The 21,984-nt window shown below is 36.1% G+C and overlaps 2 protein-coding genes and 1 pseudogene across 3 annotated transcripts; 2 read left to right on the top strand and 1 right to left on the bottom strand.

Moving 5' to 3' along the window:
* The first annotated feature begins 3,078 nt into the window (after positions 1-3,078).
* LOC107830171 (lanC-like protein GCL2) lies at positions 3,079-7,386 on the top strand. 2 transcript variants are annotated; one of them, XM_075223181.1, is made up of 6 exons: positions 3,079-3,327; positions 3,585-3,763; positions 4,675-4,786; positions 4,913-5,029; positions 5,116-5,427; positions 6,784-7,386. In XM_075223181.1, the coding sequence occupies exons 1-6, from the start codon at positions 3,160-3,162 to the stop codon at positions 7,120-7,122; spliced, it is 1,227 nt and encodes a 408-aa protein (XP_075079282.1). In that variant the 5' UTR covers positions 3,079-3,159; the 3' UTR covers positions 7,123-7,386. The 2 variants fall into 2 exon arrangements, with proteins under 2 accessions (XP_075079282.1, XP_075079281.1); XM_075223180.1 differs by having other exon boundaries at positions 4,669-4,786.
* Positions 7,387-7,992: 606 nt separating this feature from the next.
* Positions 7,993-11,836, top strand: LOC107764971 (lanC-like protein GCR2; annotated as a pseudogene).
* Positions 11,837-13,310: 1,474 nt separating this feature from the next.
* LOC107787387 (uncharacterized) lies at positions 13,311-21,234 on the bottom strand. Its single transcript, XM_016608947.2, has 7 exons — positions 19,181-21,234; positions 17,480-17,570; positions 17,110-17,267; positions 16,935-16,986; positions 16,743-16,825; positions 16,015-16,108; positions 13,311-14,447 (listed from the first exon to the last, which is right to left on the bottom strand). The coding sequence occupies exons 1-7, from the start codon at positions 20,927-20,929 to the stop codon at positions 13,840-13,842; spliced, it is 2,835 nt and encodes a 944-aa protein (XP_016464433.1). The 5' UTR covers positions 20,930-21,234; the 3' UTR covers positions 13,311-13,839.
* Positions 21,235-21,984: the final 750 nt, after the last annotated feature.

Here is a 21,984-nt window from a genome sequence, read left to right as displayed (position 1 = left end):
TACCCTTGAAAAAACTCTCCGGGATGAGGAATTATCCGATTTTTCACCATTGTTAATATTTTTTTGCAATATTATACGACCAGCTCTACATTTGCTTTCTGCCTTTCTTTCGATCTTCTTACTCTTTTAACTGCTTTTGCCTTTGTCAATTTTCTGTGCATTTTTCGTTTTTCTTAGTATCAAGCAGTATTTGTGATTCACCTGCCTTCTCTCTTTCATATTTTGCTGACCCTAAATCCTAAATTTTTAGTTCATTGAAAACTAATAAAGGTTAATTTTAAAATTTTAATTATTACTTACTAGTTGTATAGGTGTGAATATTTAAAAATCATAAATTTTAAAAACTTATAATCACAAATACCATAAAATATTTACAACAACAATAACAACATACACAGTAATCCATGAGGAGTCTGGGGAGGATAATGTGTACGCACACCTTAGCTTACCCATAACTTGTGAAAGTAGAGAGGTTATTTTCAATAGTTAGACTCTCGGCTAAAAAGAAATAAAATAGTGGCGAAGCAATGGAAAAGAAGCAGTAGCATCAACATGAAAAAATATGAAGTAAAAACAGTAAGAAAAATAGGATAACTGAAGCAAACAACATGTATTACTAGAAATCATCATCATATCATATATCATATACTGTACTAAAAGTATGAACAGCCTAAGTTAAAAGTTGATTTATAAACTTACCCATCAAACGCTAATCGACAGTTTTGCCCCTCAATCAATCCTACTCCTATACAAATATTTGTACAAAAATGTAACTTACATTCTAATAAATACAAAAAAGGTGAAGATATTGAAAAATTATAACGGTTAATCACAATAATAATGGTGGTTAGACTCTTCAAGTACCTGCTGTTATTGTGCTCTTCAAAAACCAATATAGAATTTTAAATTAGTTATAAAAGACACTTGAACAATTATTTATCAAGTGCAAGTAATCTGAAATTATGAGCAAATGAAGAGACTATTATTACTATCTCACCTTTGGTTGAATGAGCATTAGTCACCAAGAGGCAAGAGTCATATTTATGTTCTTTCTTATCTGTATGTTGTTATGTACATAATATTGTGCTTAATTTACCGATATATAGTGAAGAATCTTAAAATATATACTTATTCAAGTTTTGGATATCCAAAAAAATCTAACAAAATAGCGGTTCATATTCTTCGGAATTTTACATCCTCTATACACTAAAATCAACTTTCTCTATGTGGCGGTAAATGAAATTTTAGGAGAGTAAGGAACTTTCGGAGGTACTCTTTACTCTTTCCTCTCTCTTTATATTTTGATGTCTTTATCTGTACATATGAAACTAGAAGTGAACTCTCATTGTGCTATGGAGTAGAATCTTATTAACTAATGTTGGTCTCAATTTTGTGGGAGGTACTCATGGGTAGGTGTAAACTGTGTACTTTGTAAATTGATTTATGCGGTTGAATTACTTGAGCTGTCATGGATTGGCCTTTTATTTTAATTGTACCATTCGTTGATGGGATTTGGAGGCACAATAAATAATATTTGTATGAAACAAATCCATTCAAATGTTAACGTATAAAAAGTTTGATTACCACTTTTATCAGATGGTATACTTTGTCTTTTCAATGATTTGAGAATTTACTAATTCCATCGTCTAATTTGTTGTCAAATTAGCAATAAATATCATTCCATTAGTAATTTTCTTGACCATGTGTTAATATCTTTTGGTAACTTACTATCTCAGGTGATGATTCTGAAGATATGAACACAATGTTGAAATTATGGGTTGTGGCTTGTACTATCAAGTTGTATAGTTAGAAGAGAAACGAAAAGGAAATGTCAAAGCTAGAAAATAACGAGGGATAAGAGGTCATTTTCTTTTTATATCTTTCTATAGAGCAAACACTAACACATTTATATTTTGTCTGACAATGAATTGGGAGTGCGATGGCCAAAGAGCCAACATACTTCTTTGCCGTGAGAGTTTACACATACACTTTCCACCAAGTCCATCAACCCTTCTTAGGGAGAAGTTTTAGGCAAGGTATGGTTGGAGAGTGTTATTAAGGTACTAAAACCTTATATTGTTTTAAAATTGGATTTTTTTTCCTTTAAATTTTATTTTATTCCTCAATCACACGTTTTGCTAATGTTTATAATTGTTTTTAAAAAAAAATGAACCTATTGATACGAAATACACGTGCAACGCAAGTGACCAGAACTAGTCTAAGAATAAGAGAAAGCGGACGTAATACTAAGACTATAAAAAGGAAAACTTATGGCAGTTACCTACTAACCCTCTACCCTAATTCTCGATATTCACACCCTCCTATCAAGCATCATGTCCTCGGTAAGTTGTAATTGCGCCATGTCCTTCATAATCACCTCTCTCCACTACTTTTTCGGCTTGTCTCTACCTCTCCTTTGACCCACCATGGTCAACCTCTCACATCTCCCTACTGGTGCATCAGTGCATCTCCTTTTCACATGCCCGTACCATCTTAGTCACACTTCCCGCATCTTGTCCACTATTAAGGTCACTCCAACCTTATTTCGAATATCTTCATTCCTAATCTTATCTCTTCTGGTATGCCTACACATCCATCTCAGCATTCTCATTTGCGCTACTTTCATCTTCTGGACATGAAAATTCTTGACTGACGAACACTCCGCCTCATACAATATAATTGATCTAACCACCACTATGCAAAACTTACCATTAAAACTCGATGGTATATTCTTATCACTTAAGACCCCAGACCCGAGCCTGCATTTTGTCTATCCCGTTTCAATATGATGTGTGACATCTTTGTCAATCTCCCGTTACTTTGGATTGTAGACTCCAGATACTTGAAACTTCCTCTCCTAGGAGTGACTTGTGTTGAAGCTTCACTTTCACGTCAGCCTCATGGATTGCACTTCAAGTATTCTGTTTGTCTTGTTCAACCTGAAATCTTTAGTCTAAAGTCTGCCTCCAAACCTCTAACATATTGTTAACACCATCACGCGCCACTCGTCAATCAGTACTATGTGTCTGCAAAAAATACTATAAAATATTTAAAATTACAAATTTCATAATTTTAAAGTCTTTTTAGACTCACGGAACGGAGTGAGTAACTATTTTATACACGGGAATCTGCTACGCAAAAGACAGAGCTATCAAAGAGATGGCTGACCGTTACTTCCCAAACACCATGCTTGTCTTCGTCGATGAAACTACAGTCCAACAATCATTTCCCGAAGGAGCAAAAGATCCACTGTCGAAGCTTCTTCATTTGCCCTATAGAACCGTTTGTCAGAAGCTCAAAAGTGCTGCTCAGGACCTCAAAGAAACGGTACGAAGTAATTCCTCCCTTTCAGTTTATGCGAATTTATTTGACTTGACATGAATTTTAAGGAAAAAATAAAAGAATTTTGAAACTTGTGTAGTTTTAAACTTAGAAAGGATCATTTTTTTTTAAATCAACTAAAAAGCAAAAAGTTCACATGAATTGCAACGCCGGGAGTGTTATTTTCGACCCAAGTATCGAGTGCCTACAAGATGTTTGTGTAAATTCCTTTTGTTTATTAATTTTGTTGTGGTATGTTTCAGATTGTGAAGGAAACATGGGTATGTAAAGGGGGACGTGTGAGTGACTATACACTTTATACCGGAGCTTTGGGAACTGCTTTTTTGCTATTTAAAGCTTACCAAGTTACTCGTGACAACAATGATCTTGCTCTCTGTTCTCATATTATCAAGGCTTGCGACTCTGCTTCCCATGGTTCTGGGTAACCCCTCTTCCCCCATCTCTCCCCGCGCAATTTGCAGGGGGAAACAAAAAAATTTTGAGCTTAAATTTCTTTTGTCTTGTCTAAAGAAAAATGAGAACATATCTTGTGGTTTTAATTAGCCTGCCTGAAAAATCATCTTTATTGTAAATAACTCATTTAAATGATATCTAGTACTCTCACAATAAGTCAATTGATAGACAAGTAGACATATTGAGGTTTAAATAGTTAGTGTATGACTGGAAATCTTCTAAATGATCATCAAGCCGCATACATAAAGTTCTTACGCGGATTGGCCAAAATAGGAAGGAAATTAAAGGCGAAGAAGCTGAATAGAGGAGGAGGAAATGGATATGTGTAGAAGGTCCATTATCTGTTTGTTTATTCTGTTCTTTCTCCTAAAATCCTTACTTTTAATTTTAAGTTAAAATTCCTACTATTTTTTAGTGAGTCTAAATATCTTGTCTCAATTATTGCCGTCTATAGTTATGTAATAAATGGTTAATATTGTATGGGATAGGGAAGACCATCAAGTACATTAGTGTCTAACAATTGGTAGGATCTCTTGTAGATTAATTGGGATTGGAGGGTAGAGCTTTTGGTGTCACAAGTTTTACAGCGCAAATTTGTTTGTGAGTCACTAGTCCTCCTATTTAATGATTAAAAAGGATCTAGCATCTCTCTTTGTGCATTTAATTTTTTTGGTTATGATTTGGCCTACTTGTTGGTGTTCTGCGTTTTCTCTTTCCTCTTTGGTCGTTCTGATATTTGGGTAAAAAGAAATCTTAAGTCAGCACTAGTCAAATGTTTCAACCAAACATTAACAGAAGTCTCTGTTTCATGATCTCCAACATAGCAAGTTTTTAAGGAATACACGAGGATAAGTTGAACTCTAATTTGTGAAGCTGCAGGCGTGTGACCTTCATATGTGGACAGGCTGGTGTTTATGCTCTTGGTGCAGTTGTTGCCAAACACAGTGGAGATGAACAATTGTGCGACCACTATCTAACAAAATTCAAAGAGGTGGATATATACTCCTGCCTTAGCTACGCTGGTCCTCAGTTTCCATCATTATGTCCTTTTCATTGTTCCACATAGTGGTTTTTCTGTGATGTATATTGTCTCCTCATTATCTACCTATAAATGCAGATTGAGCTTCCTAAAGATCTTCCAAATGAGTTGTTGTATGGGAGAGCTGGTTTCTTGTGGGCATGTTCATTCTTGAACAAGAATATTGGTAGAGATACAATATCTCCAACCCAAATTGTAAGAAGTTTCACAAATTTAATCACCTTTTGCGTCTTATACCTCATTATAATGGTCTCTTAATTTGGTTGCAAATTTTTATGCAGCAAGCAGTTGTTGTTGAGGTAATAAAATCCGGACGAAAAATGGGGAAAGGAAGATGTCCTCTAATGTATGAATGGCATGAAAAAAAATACTGGGGTGCTGCTCATGGGCTGGCTGGGATAATGCATGTACTTATGGACATGGAACTGAAAGCAGACGAGGCCGAGGATGTGAAGGCCACACTGCGTTACATGATCCGAAATCGTTTTCCCAGTGGAAATTACCCCTCAAGTGATGGAAGTGAATCTGACCGACTTGTGCATTGGTGCCATGGTGCTCCAGGTGTTGCCCTTACTCTAATCAAAGCAGCTGAGGTATGGAATACTACTAATTGGTGATACTTTTTCTAGTAATTGCAGTAACAGAGTACTCTTGATGGTAATTTAATGGTCCTATTAACTCCTTTTTAACACATGAGAGGAAATCCCACCGTGAGCCTGGAGTGATTTTCTGATATTTGAGGTTGCACATATTAGGCCTCATTTGTTTGCACTTAATGGAGGTTTGAAATCTTAATCATTCAGATCTCAGACATTAAATGCGTTTGTTTTTAAAGTCTGAATCTTAATTATTCATCAAATCTTAATCATTGAGTGTATGAATAAGTCTGTATGATTAAGATCCATAACATAGACTTAATTTAATTAAGATGCTATCATCCATATTCATTATTAATTGTCGTCAGCGCCTACCATTATCAACTACCACCATGTCGCCACTACCACCACTACCATCATACTCAACAGTCATCACCACCATCATCCTCAATCACAGCCGCCACCATAATCGACTCCCACTACCCGCCATCCGCACCGCTCCCACCACCATCATTCTCAACCACAAACACTCATCTACCCCATCACCATCAACAATCATAACCAGCACTACACACTATTATTAACTACCACCACCCACCACCACCTTCCTCAATTACAACTACCACCGCCACCCACCATTATTAACTATCACCACTCACCACCGCCATCCTCAATCATAATCGCCACCACTACTAATCACCACTAGCTACTATCCTGAACCACAACCATCAACCAAACTTACCACCAACCACCGCCTCTAGTCGGCATTCACAAGCAGCACCATTAGCCATCACCACCAACAATTACCATATTTTTAAAAAAATTATATATTTTATTGATAGAATATTAGATTAATTAGTATTTCATTTGATTTTATGTTTATTAATTTTCAAGTAAAGATAAATTTTATACATTCAGATGTTAAAAATCAAACAGTCTTAATCATTTAGTATTCAGATCTTAATACACATCTTAATATTCAGATGTGTATTCAGATTCAGATGTCTTAATCTTAATAAATATCTTGATGTTCAGATGTGTATTCAGATTCAGACGTCTTAATCTTAATAAATATCTTGATATTCAGATGTGTATTCAGATTCAGACGTCTTAATCTTTAAAAAAAAAAAAATGAGGGGCTTTTGATTGTTATGACAAGCCTATATCACAATATTCTCCTTTTCATTAAAAAGTTAACAGGAAGATCCAATTATATTATGCTGTAGCTGAAAGTTGGACTTTGCTTAGGATAGTGCAAGTCACTGTCTCATCCTTGTGCTTGTTTCACTTTGATCCTTCAATTCCCTTCACCAAACTATCTGAATAATCTGCTCATCTGTTATAATGTTTCAGGTTTTCAGTAGTGACGAGTTTCTGCAGGCAGCTGCAGAAGCGGCTGAGGTGGTTTGGAATCGGGGCCTACTAAAACGGGTTGGAATTTGTCATGGTGTTAGTGGGAATTCCTATGTATTTCTTTCACTATATCGTTTGACAGGTAAAGTGGAGTACCTGTACAAGGCGAGGGCATTTGCATGCTTTCTGCATGCTAGAGCTCAAACACTTATATCAGAGGGAGTTATGCATGGAGGTGATCGCCCGTACTCACTGTTTGAAGGAATTGGAGGAATGGCTTATCTCTTTCTCGACATGATAGAACCAATGGAAACGAGGTTCCCTGCATATGAACTCTAGTTTTGTACATACAGAACATGCTGTAGAATCAGCCATGTAAATATTTTACCTAATGTGGATGTATTAGCTTTGTGTTTGTACTGGAAATGATGGGGGTTCTGTTTGGAAGGGCGGGCACATGAATAAATTAAAGTTGGCTTTCTGCACCTCTAATCTAGGTAGCTTCCCTAACCTATTTATTTCCTCAAGTAAATATTAAATACACTAGTTTTGTCCCAAATATGAACTTGTCATGGGCAAAGTAGTAATGCTATATCCTATAAATTTCCCTCTTCCAAGTATTTGCAAAGGCCTATTGTGGATGTATATCATTTGACTACTTAATTAACTCTTTAATTTTTCAATCATTTTTATCTAGCGATTTTACTATCGTCTTCTTGGCTTTTCTTTTCCTCTTTTGTTTTTATTTATCCTTTCAACATTATTAGCTTCAGTAATTTATTCTTTACTCTTAATTAGTCACACCTATGAAGTAAAAATAGAAATACGTTGCAGTAGAAATCTTCATTTTAATTCAGAGACCTCGTAAAATCGGTGGATACAAAAAGTTTAGTCCACTCCAAAGGTATTCCTTTAATGTGACATTAGGATTGTGCACAGTTCAATAGAGTGTCACAAATTGTATCTTCTCAAATTTGAATAGTACCATTTTAATTCACGTACTTTGTTTTCTTGATAGTTTGATCAGGCTTACCCCCAACAATTTTTTTATCTTATGATGAAAAATTGCTCCACGGTAGTGGCAAATACAGTTGGATCAGACTTACCGCAACATGTTTTATCCTTCTCTTTCTGCATGGTTAAAAGTTGTCCAGGGAAGTGCCAAGTCATATATATGCAATGTTTTAGTAAGTAGAAATGCAAGTACCGATACGTTTCTTTGTTACTTGTTGTACTTATCCTAGTAGCTTCTACGAGCATCCCAGAAAAATAGTGATCTCATCCTCCACATAGTTCTAAAGATTTTTCTGTTCAACTAGTTTACGCAACATTTCTTTAGTGTCACCGAACAGAAACAATAGTAGACATAAAAAACACAAAGCAGAAAGATGGGAGAGCGTTACTACCCTAACGAAATGCCTGAAAATTCAATTCAAGAAATGGCTCCTCCTGAAAATGCAAAAGACTCACTCTCCAACCTTCTTTCTCTTCCTTATGACACTATTTCCAAAAGACTCAAAGAAGATTCTCTTAACCTCAAAGATGAAGTATTTATATTTATTTTTTCTTCTTGTATTTATTATGGGGTTTTTCCAACTGAATTATTTAATTTTTATGTGTTAATTTGCGTCCTATATATAGGTTGTGAGGGAGACATGGGCAGCTGAAGGAAGACGTGTATATGATTACACACTCTACACTGGTACACTAGGGACTGCCTATCTACTATTTAAATCATACCAAGTTACAGGGAACAAGGATGATCTATCTCTTTGCTCTGAAATAATTCAGGCTTGTGAGGTATATTCCGAAGCAAGTTAGATGTCGATTATATAATTTCTCACTAGCTATTTATGTCACTTTATGTTAAGTTATTTCAGTACAATATATTAAAATTAAAAATAAAATAGAACTATGACAAACGGAGAAAAAGCTTCTCTAAAAATTATTTAGAATTTTTTATTTTTCTTGCTGACATATAAATTTCGGACGACTAAGAGACTCATAGCCTCTTTGGCCAAGATTATTTTTGGCCAAAAGTGCTTTTTTTTTTTTGTCAAAGTACTTTTGGCCTCAATTTGAGGTGTTTGGCCAAGCTTCTGGAAGGAAAAAAAAGTGCTTTTGAGGAAAAGCAGAAGCAGTATTGGAGAAGCAGAAAAAAGTAGCTTCTCTCCGAAAGCACTTTTGAGAAAAATACACTTAGAAGTAGTTTTTTAAAGCTTGGCCAAACACTAATTGCTGCTCAAAAGTGTTTTTCAAACTAATTAGCCAAACACAAACTGCTTCTCACCGAAAGTACTTTTGAGAAAAGCACTTTTGAAAAAAGACACTTCTCAAAATAAGCTTATTTTTGCAGCTTGGCCAAACGGGATATAAGACGACTAAGAGCCCGTTTGGACATAAGAAATTTTTTCCTTTTTTCTAATTTTTTTTAATTTTTTTTCGAAATCAGCGTTTGTTCTTAAAATTTCAAATATGCATTTTGGAAATTTTCGAAAATTTGAAAAACTCCAAAAGCCTGTGTTTTAAAATTTTCACTCACAAAACTTCAAAAACAACCCAAAATTATATTCATGTCCAAACACTTGAAAAAAAAACTTTCTTCCTTTTTGGGAATTTTACAATTCTTATGTCCAAACGGCCACTAAGATTACAAGGTAACATGACTGAAACTAAAATGTAATTCCAATGTCACATATTTAGATTTTTCTCTTTTATTATGCCCTAGTTTTCTTTAAGTTGCCCCAACTAAAAGGAAAAAAGAAATTACCCTTCTCTAAACAAGCCCTTATTTCATTTACTTAAGCTAGCTTGCATTTTGTGCTTTCTTATTTTGTTAAAATTGGAACTTGAGTCGCAATTTATTTTTCAAGTTCTTACTGCTTAATTCATAATACGTTAGCAAGAAACTGAATTATCTTTGGATCACACAAACATTATTCAAAACTAATAATAGTATGTCTTTTGTCATGATTATATTAATTTGTTTAGAATTTTGGAGAGAAAAAAGAAGTTAGAATTGTTATTGGTGTACGCAGAGCACCTACATTTGTAACGGGTCACGCTGGTGCTGTTGCTGCAAATCTTAGTGGTGATGATCACTTACATGCTGATTTTGTCACCAAATTCAAGGAGGTATTCCAGTCTCTCCTCCTCCTTGCTCCTTTCAAGTTTGATAATGAGATTCAGTTACGATTTAAATTCGATATTTTTGTCATGGTACTGGGAAATGGTGTCTTACATCTCTGCAAAGCGTAAGATCAGAGTATCATACAGTATTAAAAACAATTCTTAATTGTTGGTACCAAAAATAGAGCAACTGATTCGGTATAAGTGGGCTACAGTAAGGGCTCGGTGTTATTATGTTAATAGAAAATGGGTCCGCAGTATGTTAACGAATTGGTCCATTATAGAAACAAGACAGTCTTGCATAAGTTGAGAATTGAGAATGGAATAAAAACTAGTCCCCGAAAAGAGATGCAATTATATTGAAAATACAATTATCTCACTTGCAAACATATTTGGACGGAATTAGATATATGACAAGGGTACCCAATATTGTGGGTTTAATAATGTATAGTAATATTGTTTGTTGACATTTTAGTGCTCTTTCACATATATCTATTCTCGGAGTAAAAAAATAGTACTCTGCTCGTCTTTTTTCCTAACTAATTTGCCATTTTGATTGTTTCCAGATTAAACTTCCAATAGAGCTTCCAAATGACTTGTTCTATGGGAGAGCAGGGTACTTATGGGCATGTTCTTTCTTAAATAAACATCTTGGTAAAGGCACCATATCCCTCTCCCATATGGTAAGAAAGAATTTAATGAACTCCTCCATACCTTAATTAACAATAGTGCATGCCTAAACTTGGTCTGCTAAATTTTTGTTCACAGAGAGCAGTTGTGAATGAACTCATCAAGTCAGGTAGAAGACTGTCCAAGTTAGAAAATCTGAAATCGCCCTTAATGTACGAGTCGAACGGGAAAAGGTACTGGGGAACTGCTCATGGTTTAGCTGGAGTTATGCACGTTCTACTGGACATGGAACTCAAACCAGATGAGATTGAAGACGTGAAAGGTACACTGCGTTACATGATAAAGAATCGGTTCGAAAGTGGAAATTATCGTACAAGTGAAGGAGATGAATCAGATGCTCTTGTCCATTGGTGTCATGGTGCTCCTGGTGTTGCTCTTACCCTTGCAAAAGCAGCTAAGGTAAGTGTATTAGGAAAAAAAAAACAAGTTTTGCCACATAGCTGCAATTATTAACATGGTCCTGTCTTATTTCAGTATGTAAAGAACTAAATACACGAAGAAGTCAAAGGGAATAAATATATAGTAGCATATATACATAAAAAGATAACGTTACCTATCTTTATCTTTTGAGTTAGAAATATGACTTTTTTGCAATTTGTATTTTCTGAATCATTTACTCTAACGTGGCAAAGGATAGTTTGTGACTTTATTATAATAACAGGTTAAATTTAGCTAAAAAAATAACTTTGCCATGTTTATTGTTATATAGTTTAGTGAGCATGACTGAAATGTTATAGTGGGTACAGTTGAGTCTTCAACAACAATATTGTTTTCAGGTTTTTGGTGGTGAGGAGTTTGAGAAAGCAGCTATAGAAGCAGGGGAAGTAGTGTGGAGGCGAGGTTTACTTAAACGAATTGGGTTGTGTCATGGAATAAGTGGCAATGCCTATGTCTTTCTTTCACCATACAGGCTAACAGGTAAAGAGGAGTACTTGTACAAGGCAAAAGCATTTGCTTGCTTTCTCCATGACAGAGCTCATACGTTTATCATCCCTTCTCCTTGTATGAAGGCATTGGAGGAATGGCTTATCTATTTCTGGATCTTGTTGAACCATCCGAGTCTAAGTTCCCTGGCTATCAACTTTAGGACTTCCAACGAACAAGATATGACTCTGTATGTGTGGATGTTTTTTGTGTTTCTGCTAGTGTGTTAGAACGAAACAAAACTGGTGTAAAATATAATATAGTATATATTTTTCTTTCTGGAATATAATATATATTCCAATTTGCTGTACTACCAAGTTTTATGCCTTGGATTTAACTCTTTTCTGGAGTTGAAAAGTATCGTAATGATTATGAATCGTGAATCCTGGCCTAGATGGATTAGGCTAAATCATCGAACATATATATACTGAATCGTTCTTTTAATTTAACGATTCAAATTTGCTGGTGCTGTAAACTGTCTTGTTTAATGAAAGTGCGAAAGAGAACTAAATGAATCGTCCAGAACACCTGGAATTTCGATTCAAGTTCTTGGTCCACTTTTTCATGTTTGCGTGGGCCTTGAGGTGTGTTTCAAGTTTTAAGCCAAGCTAACGAGTCCTCAGTTTTACAGCGGCGTTTGTAAAACATTCGAATCGTACTTTGGGATTTTTGTGAAAGGAACAGTCCTGAATTTCTTGATGGATTGAAGTGATGCTTAGGGGTGTTAAGCGATATTTAAAAACCAATCGTACCATATTTTTCGGTTTCTTTTAATAAAATCGTAAGTTTTATATAAATTTATAACCATACAGATAATTAAGGTAAAATTTTAATTTTATAATAATAAACTGAAAAAATATCGAACCGTACCTAATAAATTTATATATGAAAAATATATTTGTATATTAAGTTAAAAAATAATAAAGTATTAAATTTTTCCTTGGGTCTTGGAATTATGAAAACTGTTATAAGTTAACAAGTAATTAAAACTCAAAATCCTAATTCCCAAACGTATTATGCTGCTCCTATTGAAACTAAATTATTTTCAGCATATTCACTAGCAAAACATAAGGTATTCTAGCGATTATAAGTAACAAACTATAATGTATTGAATATGTTTCCTTTCTTATGATTTAAATTATTTTTTTGAATATTTAATCTTCCATCGACTTTATTCTTGAGTCTTGCTTGATTAATATCTTTTCACTCGTCTTTGCTCAGTTTCTTTTACGCTGCTGTAAAATAGTTGATAGATCTAACTCTAGTCATCTTTCATGTTTTCCTAATTCATCACCCTTTGAATAGTAAAATGTCTAGAGAGTTTTGTTAAGTCCTATAAAAGTATGTATGTTATTGCATTTTACTTTTACTTGACTTTAAAAAAATATCGAAAATTAACCAAACAGTACCGATACCGAAGAAAAATCGACATGATTGAGACGGTTTCGAAAAGTCTAATTTTGGTTATACATAACAAATAATTGAAAAAGTATATATTTTATAAAATAACCGGTCAAATCGAACCATTGACACCCTTAGTGACGCTGTTGAAGTAGAATGATGAAAATATTATTGATTTAACGCGTAAATGATAAGGCTAGTAAGATTATTCTGCCATGAGCTGATTTTAAGTGAGGAGGGATGATCTATGAATTTTGAAGAAATTACATGTGAGGTAAACATATCTTTGCCTTCGTTCCGATTCTGTATCAACGACAGCAAGGCAAACACCCTTTTCATACGTACGATAACACTACAAAAAGACAGAAAAGAGACGGAAAAAGGAGAGTGCAAGGCAAAATCTTACTGTCGAAGAAATGATTCATACAGACAAAATAGCATACATATTTCTCTATATTTACTAACGTATTGACAAGAAATGCTGACAACGGTATTCCATTCACTTCGAGCTCGACTGACTTTATGTATACACAGCCAGCTTGAAGTTGAATGAATTCTCAAAGAATTTCGTTTCAATTCAATAAACTTTCACAATTCTCAACTCTACAATTGCCGTTTACAGAAAAACCATCGGTTTCTAACCAAGGTGTATCTTTTTTTCTTCTTTTTTTGTTTTCTCTATTATCCCATATTCAGATAGATAATCTATCCTCCCCCCCTCCAATTTTATCCCCTTCACAATGCCTAGTCAGGCAGAGTCCTATTTTAGTCCCAGATCCACTGGCACGAGCACAAGAAACAAAGAAAAATCACTAACATTACAAATCTCACCAATATCTGTACAAACTTCGCAAACTTGGCTATAGCAGCGTGGAATCATGATCAACTCTCTGAGACTTCCTTTTTGGCCCTCTAAATCCGCACTGGTAGTCCAAAATTTTGGAAAGTCCTGATTTCCCCTCTTCGGCCAGCGGTAACAATGACCAAACCCCAGGCAGACTTGGTGTGATTTGAACCGTTGGAGAAGTCAACACTGGCGTCTATGCTGACACGAGGACTACGATTTTTAGTAGCTAACAGGAGTTTTTCCTCGGGCCATGTCGCTGAAAATCTATCAAAAAAGTAGCTGTTCATGGCACCACTTAAAGTTCCATGAAGAGGACTGTTACTGCAGCCAGATGTCAGCGGTGAGCACTCGTTGCCATTCTCTTCAATTGGTGTAGGTGGATGGTTGGCAGTGGAAACCTCATCAAGACGATCAGCATGCCCATTCTGTTCCCCAGAAGAGGAATAAGGGAATCTCAAATTATCAGACATGCCAGGCCAAGGAATGGCCATTGAAACATCTTGACAATGGAAATGTTCATACGACTGTGTAATAGTAACGCCTTTGTTCCTGCTTGGCCGAGAATCACCTTCATGTTTCCAGATATAGACATGTGAGTCCTCGCTGGCACAGACCACATATCTACCATCAGCAGTCACAGAAGCTGAGATTTGGCTGTTTGTGTTGCGAAAACCTGTCATAGTTGATGCTAACTCAATACTAGGATAGCAGAAAAAATTGAAACTGAAAAAGTGAAAATTTGTGCAGGATGACGAACATCTCACAATTCCGTTATATCTAAAAGACCATGGATATGGTTCCTGAATATTTATTAACTCAGTTTAACGAAACATCAGAGTGCAACACACAATAATGGCTCAAGGCGCTATGGCACTAAGTTTTGGCCAAACGCAATGAAACCAGCAGAATGCACCACAAGGGACACAAGAAAAAGATCACTGAATCTCAAAGATTTGTTCTCCAACTAGAAGGAACTCCTTCCTTTTCTTTTCATATTTTTGATAAAGTATTGTTTAAGGAAAATCTAAGCAGATCTTTAGATTTGACTTCAAACATCTTCACATCCAATAGGTAAATTTCAACATAAGTAGAGGTAATTAACTACCTATCCAACAAAAACAGTAGCAGGCAGGTTATGCGAGAAAAACAAAGGTCCACCAAGTGAAGTGAGAGAGTAGGTCATGTCCTACTCAATGCAGAATATCCTAACCATTTCCTCATTATTTGTTGCTTGTGTTTATTACTAAATGCTCCAACTGATGCGATCAGAAGAAACCCAGGATACTTAAATAGTAGGTCCCAAGCAATTTTAAAAACCAACTTATCTTTTTGATAAGTTCTAAAGGAAAAATAATCTTTTCTACACAATTTCATATTTGACACAATTCGTACTCACAGTATCTACAAGATCACAACCAAGTTCAATATTTCAAACAGGTAAAGTACAATAAAATGACAACTTTCTTTTTCACTTCAAAGCATGGCTGACAAAAAGCATGAGGCAACAGATTGTAGTAGCATGTCATAACTGTCCTACATATGTTAGTTATTAAATCTTGTATATCTTCCCAATACAATGAATTGAAGTATTTACATCCATTATTAATTTTTACCTTCTACAACATCCATTAATTATTTAGTAAACCATATCTTCAACATAAAGCAAAGAGTGCAAGAGTTTCAATTTCTCATGTTTATTCCCATAACTTTATTTAATAACTCGCTATCTTTTCAGAAAAGCTATGGACTAGGATAAACATGAGAAATTGAAACTGTTGCACTCTCATTTAGTGTTCTTTCTCGCATTCTACACCATGCTTTTCACTCTGGTTTTATATCACGCCCCTTAGAATGCGGCCCTTCCAGCGACCCTGCGTGAACGCGGGACGCTCTGTGCACCGGGCTGCTTTTTTATATGCGATTTCACATTATAAACCATCACAGCAAATCAGAGACACACAAATATGGATAAGTTTGTTTTAACTGTTTTCTATTCTTTGCCACCTAGGTGTGCATCAGAGAAACGTGCAGGCACTTTGTGTGTGTGTGTGTGGGGGGGGGGGGGGTCCCAATAGCCTCTACAAACCATTATAAGTTGTGCAATCACAATTGTGTATGATGATAAAGAACTGATTTTCCGGCTTTAGACTGTCATATACAATTGGTCAAGTGGGACTAACTATAAACTTCAATCGGCAACAGACCAGATTTATAAAGTAATTATAGCAGTTTAAATGTACCTTTAAACTTGTGAACAAGATCAGCACCATCAACCACCCGAACTCTCGAGTCTGCAGATGTTACAAGCACTTCTGATGTACTCCCAGGCACAAACTGTTCATTAAAAACTATCAGCAACTAAAGAATATGCGAAGGTCATAAAGCAAACTCATCCAGACAAAAGCAACTATTCCATCTGTTGTGTATGTTAGTCCTACTTGCTATTTGGAGTTAGCCAGAAAAAGGCCATTTCCCTACAATCCAAAGAGTAGCATAGGTAGTTCAAATCTCCGAAGGTTCAACTTTAGCTTCATTTTGGCCAGAGTTGTATTTTACCTTAAAGTACCTTTAAGAAGTTAAAGTAGCACATCTTAATTGGGAAGAAGGGACTAGTGGATGTACATCTTAGAGTGACAGCTTTCAATCTCTTCAACCAATAAAGACCAAGGAGCCTATGGGCACTACCTTGGTCCTGCCCTAATTCACTACTTTTGGCTTTTGACTATCACGCACAAAAACTTATCTTTTTTTCATCTATCTAGAAAGAACCTTTAAAAAATTATGCTGCTTGAATTTAAAGAATCTACATTGAGGTTATTTGAAAGATGTGCGTCTATACACACATTAACATGAGAAGGGAATAGCACACTTTTGAGTTTTGGAACAACAATATGTGGAGAATAAGAAGGCACTAAAGATCAAGTGAGGCAAAAACCAGTGCACCTAACAGCAATAAATTAAGAATTACCTGGAAACCAGTAATTTTCTTCTGGTGAGCTTTCTTCTTCTTATTCTGCAGATTGATTTGAGTTTTTTGCTGCAATTTATTATCTGGAAACAGAGAGGTCGAAAATGTCAGCATGCAGAGTGCTTAATTTTTCTCTAAAGGAGGATGATAAAAGAGGGGGAACAAGGAAACAAGGGGGACAACATGTCAAACCTGATGTGTTGTAAAGACGACAACTCCCCTTGTATGAACCAACAAATGCACCCTTCAAACAATAATAAAACAGTTAGCAAATAAAATTGGAAGGATGCAAATTGTAGTAGTTTTTTGCCATCTTCCAGTTGGTTCAACGTAACACCATGGCAAGCTATATGTTTAACAGTCTCACCTGACCATCTGGTGTATAGCAAGCAGCAGTGACCATCTCATGCAGATCATTCCAATCAACAACTTGCCTCTCAGGAATGCTCCATATGCGAACCTTAGCATCTAGTGATCCACTGATAAAGTATCTATCATCAACGGGGTTAAACTGGATGCAGGTTACTGTGCCAAAGAAAGCAAATCAAGAGCACACTGCAATCAGTCAATTAGTGAAAAAGTTCCAGCCTATATAATATCTATTCAAGGTAATTTCTCGATCATTTTTGTTCTTTATGATATTCTTAACAAACACTGCTATGCAAATTCATTACACGAAAATACTTCTCCCAGGGGAGCGGAAGGGTGAAAATAAGAGTTCGAGCGAATACACATACCATAATCACTATGTGAGAAGATCTTCAAACAAGACTTGCTAGACAAATGCCAAAGCCGCACTGTTTTGTCCATTGACGATGAAAGCAAATGCTGTGGAAGGATTAGAATGTATCAGATACCATAATTAGCTCATTAACCCAAGGAACACAATGGCATTTGGCTCCAACAACACAAAGTTTAACAAGCAACAACATATGTTCCAAGTGTTCCTAGTTATCACTTACCAGAAACTACAAATATCAGGAGTCATTAAATAAAACCATTAAATTATGCTACTTTAAAGAATCATCCAGCATCTATAACCCTAAAACTGCGATCTAGATAATACTCTCAGAACCAAGGAAGAAAATGGTGCAAAGTTAGTGATTATGCTGTCTCGTTCTAAATCTGCCAGATTTCCCTATACAAAGTACATTAAAAGGTGCAACCTAATTTATGTAATAAAAAGAAAAGCACAACCCACAACTGAATGCTTTTGTTTGTTGTTGTTTTTTTCTTTCTGATAAGGAGCCAGATCAACCTTTTGTTCATTAGACCACAACCATTTATTCTAATTACAAGATATTCACTTGTGTCATAAACAAGGAAGAAACAATTGACAAAGTGCTAACTGGAGTCAACTAGGGAAAGCTCAAAGCTTAACACAAGATACTGAATGATGGGATAGAATCGAGCACTGTCACTCTCTTGGCATTAACCTTTTACCCATGGGTGAGACAAAGTAACTATGATAAAAGAGGAGTACTTGTTTTCCTTCCAACTGAATTTTCTATTATTTTTATATACTCCCTCCGTTTCAATTTATGTGAACTCATTTGACTGGGCACGGAGTTTAAGAAAAGAGAGAAGACTTTTGAACTTGTGGTGTAAAATGAGGCACATATATTTTGTGTGGCTATAAATCATTGCATAAAAGTAAATTGTTTCCAAATAACGAAAGGGGTCATTCTTTTTGGCACGGACCAAAAAGGAAATAGGTTCACATAAATTGAAACGGAGGGAGTACTTGTTAAAAAGCTCAGATACCTCCAGATAAATAGAGTGACATATAGTGTCACGCCTGTCCACCATCTATACCTTATAGAAAGATTAAATGACTATTCATTTCGTCATTTTGTGCACTCACACATAAAGCAACTCCATGATATCATACTGTCAGAACACCTAAGGAACCAATCCTCGTATACCTTCAGCAAATCTTTCACGGTAAAGTGAGGATTGTTGCATACCACTAGGTCCACAATGACAGAAATCTACTATTCAGCAGACCACTCAATCCCTGAATTAGTTATCCGTCAACTTCAACCAGTGGCAAATGGAATTGCAAGTCTTAATCAATTGTACTTGTCATCAGGGAACGAGAAGGCAAGTGGAAGATGTTGATTGATAAATATAAACACTGACTATCTGACATCTGACGAAAGAATCATCTTTGTTGTGTCTGAATAGAAACAATCAACTTCCACTTCTCATCTATTACAAGCCATGTACTCCTACTGACTTGCTGTTAAAATATGTTGTTATTTGATGGGTAGTAAAATATCCACAGAGATTTGACAAGGTACAGATAACTTTGCATTGGCATATTCATATTAGTGAATTGTTTAGCATCAACGAATGTAAAGAAGGCTTAATTCTTTTGTAGGGAAGTCAAGGGTCCAGAATGTGCCCAAGAATAAAAATAAAGAGTGTCAACTAACCTGAGACTTGGACCATGAGAGGTCAAGAACATCATCCAAATGCCCCTGAAATGAAGAGATAGGCTTTTCTGAAAGCGCAAAAACAGTCTCCGGTACCAAAACATGGTCAAAGCTCCCTGATTTTCGACTTATAGACAATCTTCCTCTTCTTTTCTTCTCCAGGTGGCCATCATTTGGTGACAATGTAGTTGGCTCAGGAGACCCATTCACCAAAAGCAAGAGATTTAAATTCCCGTCTTCCGGCTTATCCAGCAATAGGTCACCCTTCCTCTCTGATTCAGTTACCTGCCAGACATGTATTATACAGTCCTCACCAGCACTGGCGAGATACTTCCCATCCAAACTAAATTTGATGGTCCAAATAGAACCATTATGTGCCAGTATCTCTTGGCTTTTATACAGTGCAGTAAGTTCTTTGCAGGACTTGCCATACTGCCGGGCCCGTACTCTTTCAGGCCCATGAAAAGAAGCATCCTGACTATCATCTGTTGCCGAGCTAGACCTTCTGCCACCCTTCTCAGACGCCGTATCCCTCTCATCACTGCTCCGCCGCTCCTTGTGACCTGTCATAGCACCAGCCACATTTCTGATACTCTTCAACCAACTTCCCCTCTTCTTCGACTTCGGTCCACCAGTCTCACCATCCTCATTCGTATTATTACAATCCAAACTATCCTTATTCCCATCCTCTACATTCTGCCTTCTCATCAGTTCTTGAACAATTGGTGAAGTCCCAACACACATCTCGAATTCTTCCATTGTCAACTGCCTTCCTGTACCTACTTCCTTAACTTTTTTCCACGTCCCGTCTTCCTTAACTTCCTTAACCACAAACTCCTTCCCATTATCAAGATTCTTTATTGTGCACACATTCTGCTCTTCAATTCCAAGATCTCCATTTTTCAATTCCACCAACCCTCCCTCCACCTCACTATTTTCCAACAAATTACAGTTCCCATTATCACTTCTCATCTTTCCTGTGGGTGGCTTCTTCTTCGGAGTTCCATTTCCACCATTACGCAATAGATCCTCACACAGACTTTTACTACGGTTTCTATTATTATTATGTACAGCTATACCGTCAACCCCATTGACCATATTTACTTGTACTGATGATGACAAGGCAGTAGAATTCATGGAAATAATTTCAGTAGTTTTATTAACTGAGTGACAACAAGAAGAAGTAGAACAATTAGAGGAATTCCGATCACTGTCTGATTTTGATCGAACGAACCCACAAGCATTGGTACTCTTAATAATAATACTACTAGTTTTGGAATTATTATTATTAATACTAGTAGTAGAAATACCCTCATCACCGCCGGCAGCAACTAAATGATTAGCTGAAACCGATCTGCCGAAAATCTCCGGTATGTCGCCGGCGGCACCATAGTCGGCAGCTGAAGACTGGGAGAGTGAAGGTCTGTGGCGGAGGAGAGAAGGGTCACGGCTGAGACCCATCTGACTGAGGAGGCGAATACGGCGTTCTTCAACGGAGGAGGGTTCAGAGATCCAAACATCATAATTGTTGGAGACACCCATAGGAAACCGAGGAACAGGGAGTGGGTCCGGAACACCATAATTTAGTGGGGAACCCAAGTTAAAACTAAGATCTTTAATATCGTCTTGTTCGTTGTCAGAAGAAGGAGAGGAAGAGCAAGACGTGTTAGTAGAAGAGAGTAAACGGTCAAGTGAGTCGTGAAAGCTCTGGTCCTCCTCGTTTTCTTCTTCGTCTCTGGTTTTGCTCATCGTTTTGCAGGCATTCCCATCTGGGATATGAAAATGCCCCACAATTAACAGTATTTTTTCTAAGAGTCAATTACACAAACATCTGGTGGGTATTTGAGAAAGAGATCAGACAGCATTGGAATGCGGGGGTTAAACTTTGGGAACTTCAGATCTGATGATTATGGGTCTACAGAGTGTGATAAAGATTGTTGGGGAAAGAGGAAGAAGAATGGAGATGATGTCGTGTTGTAGCTGTGTAATGTTAGGGGGGGAGGACTCGGTGTGCGGGTGTTTTGGGGAAGATGCTTTTCTTATTTAGCGAGTAGAAAACTAATGCCGGAAACAACCGTAACTATTTTTATTTTTATTGGGTTTAGGTGGCGTTATCTGTCTTTGTTTGAGGAACAAATGGAACGTTGATACTGCAGTTATTGGCTTTTTATTTTAGTATATATATGGTGGACTAATTGTTAATCGATTTCTATCCTCTTTCTAGCGTTATTAATCCATATTTACCAAGACAAATGCTTTTTTTTTTCTTTATCAAGAAGAAATACCCCTTATAGTTGAGATTTGAACCTTATATATATAGCCATAAGGGCTTCGTCCAAAAGTTACAGATAAAATATTGAATTTTAGAGGTATATAATATATATTGAATATCCTTTATCGAATTTTTTTTTTATTTCTTTCAAGTTTGAACACCCTAAATTTCGCCACTGAGAGTAGAATAGCAAATAGTAAACTAAAATTTCATTCTATGCAGAGTAAAGAGGATGAAAGAAAAGCCCTTAATTGAAATTCGAATCTTATACATAAGTGATGTAAGATTGAATTGCAACCAATAAACTACCATTTTAATCTCTACAATAGGTGTATTAGGTCTTATTAAGTTGCAAACAAACAATAGGCTTTGACCTCCCATTTACATAAGGGTGTTATAGTTTCTACTCCTATTATTAAGTAATAAGCATGTTTTCGTTGCTGCTGCTAAATGTCGAAAAAGATATGAAATTTTCGTCTATATCAATCTAAATTAAAATTTAAAATTTCTTGAAATCTATTTTCCTCACAAT

Source organism: Nicotiana tabacum, chromosome 10 (assembly GCF_000715075.1).
Source record: "Nicotiana tabacum cultivar K326 chromosome 10, ASM71507v2, whole genome shotgun sequence".
NCBI lineage: Eukaryota > Viridiplantae > Streptophyta > Magnoliopsida > Solanales > Solanaceae > Nicotiana > Nicotiana tabacum.
Note: the sequence above shows the minus strand (reverse complement) of the source record. Positions and strands in the feature narration are given on the sequence as shown.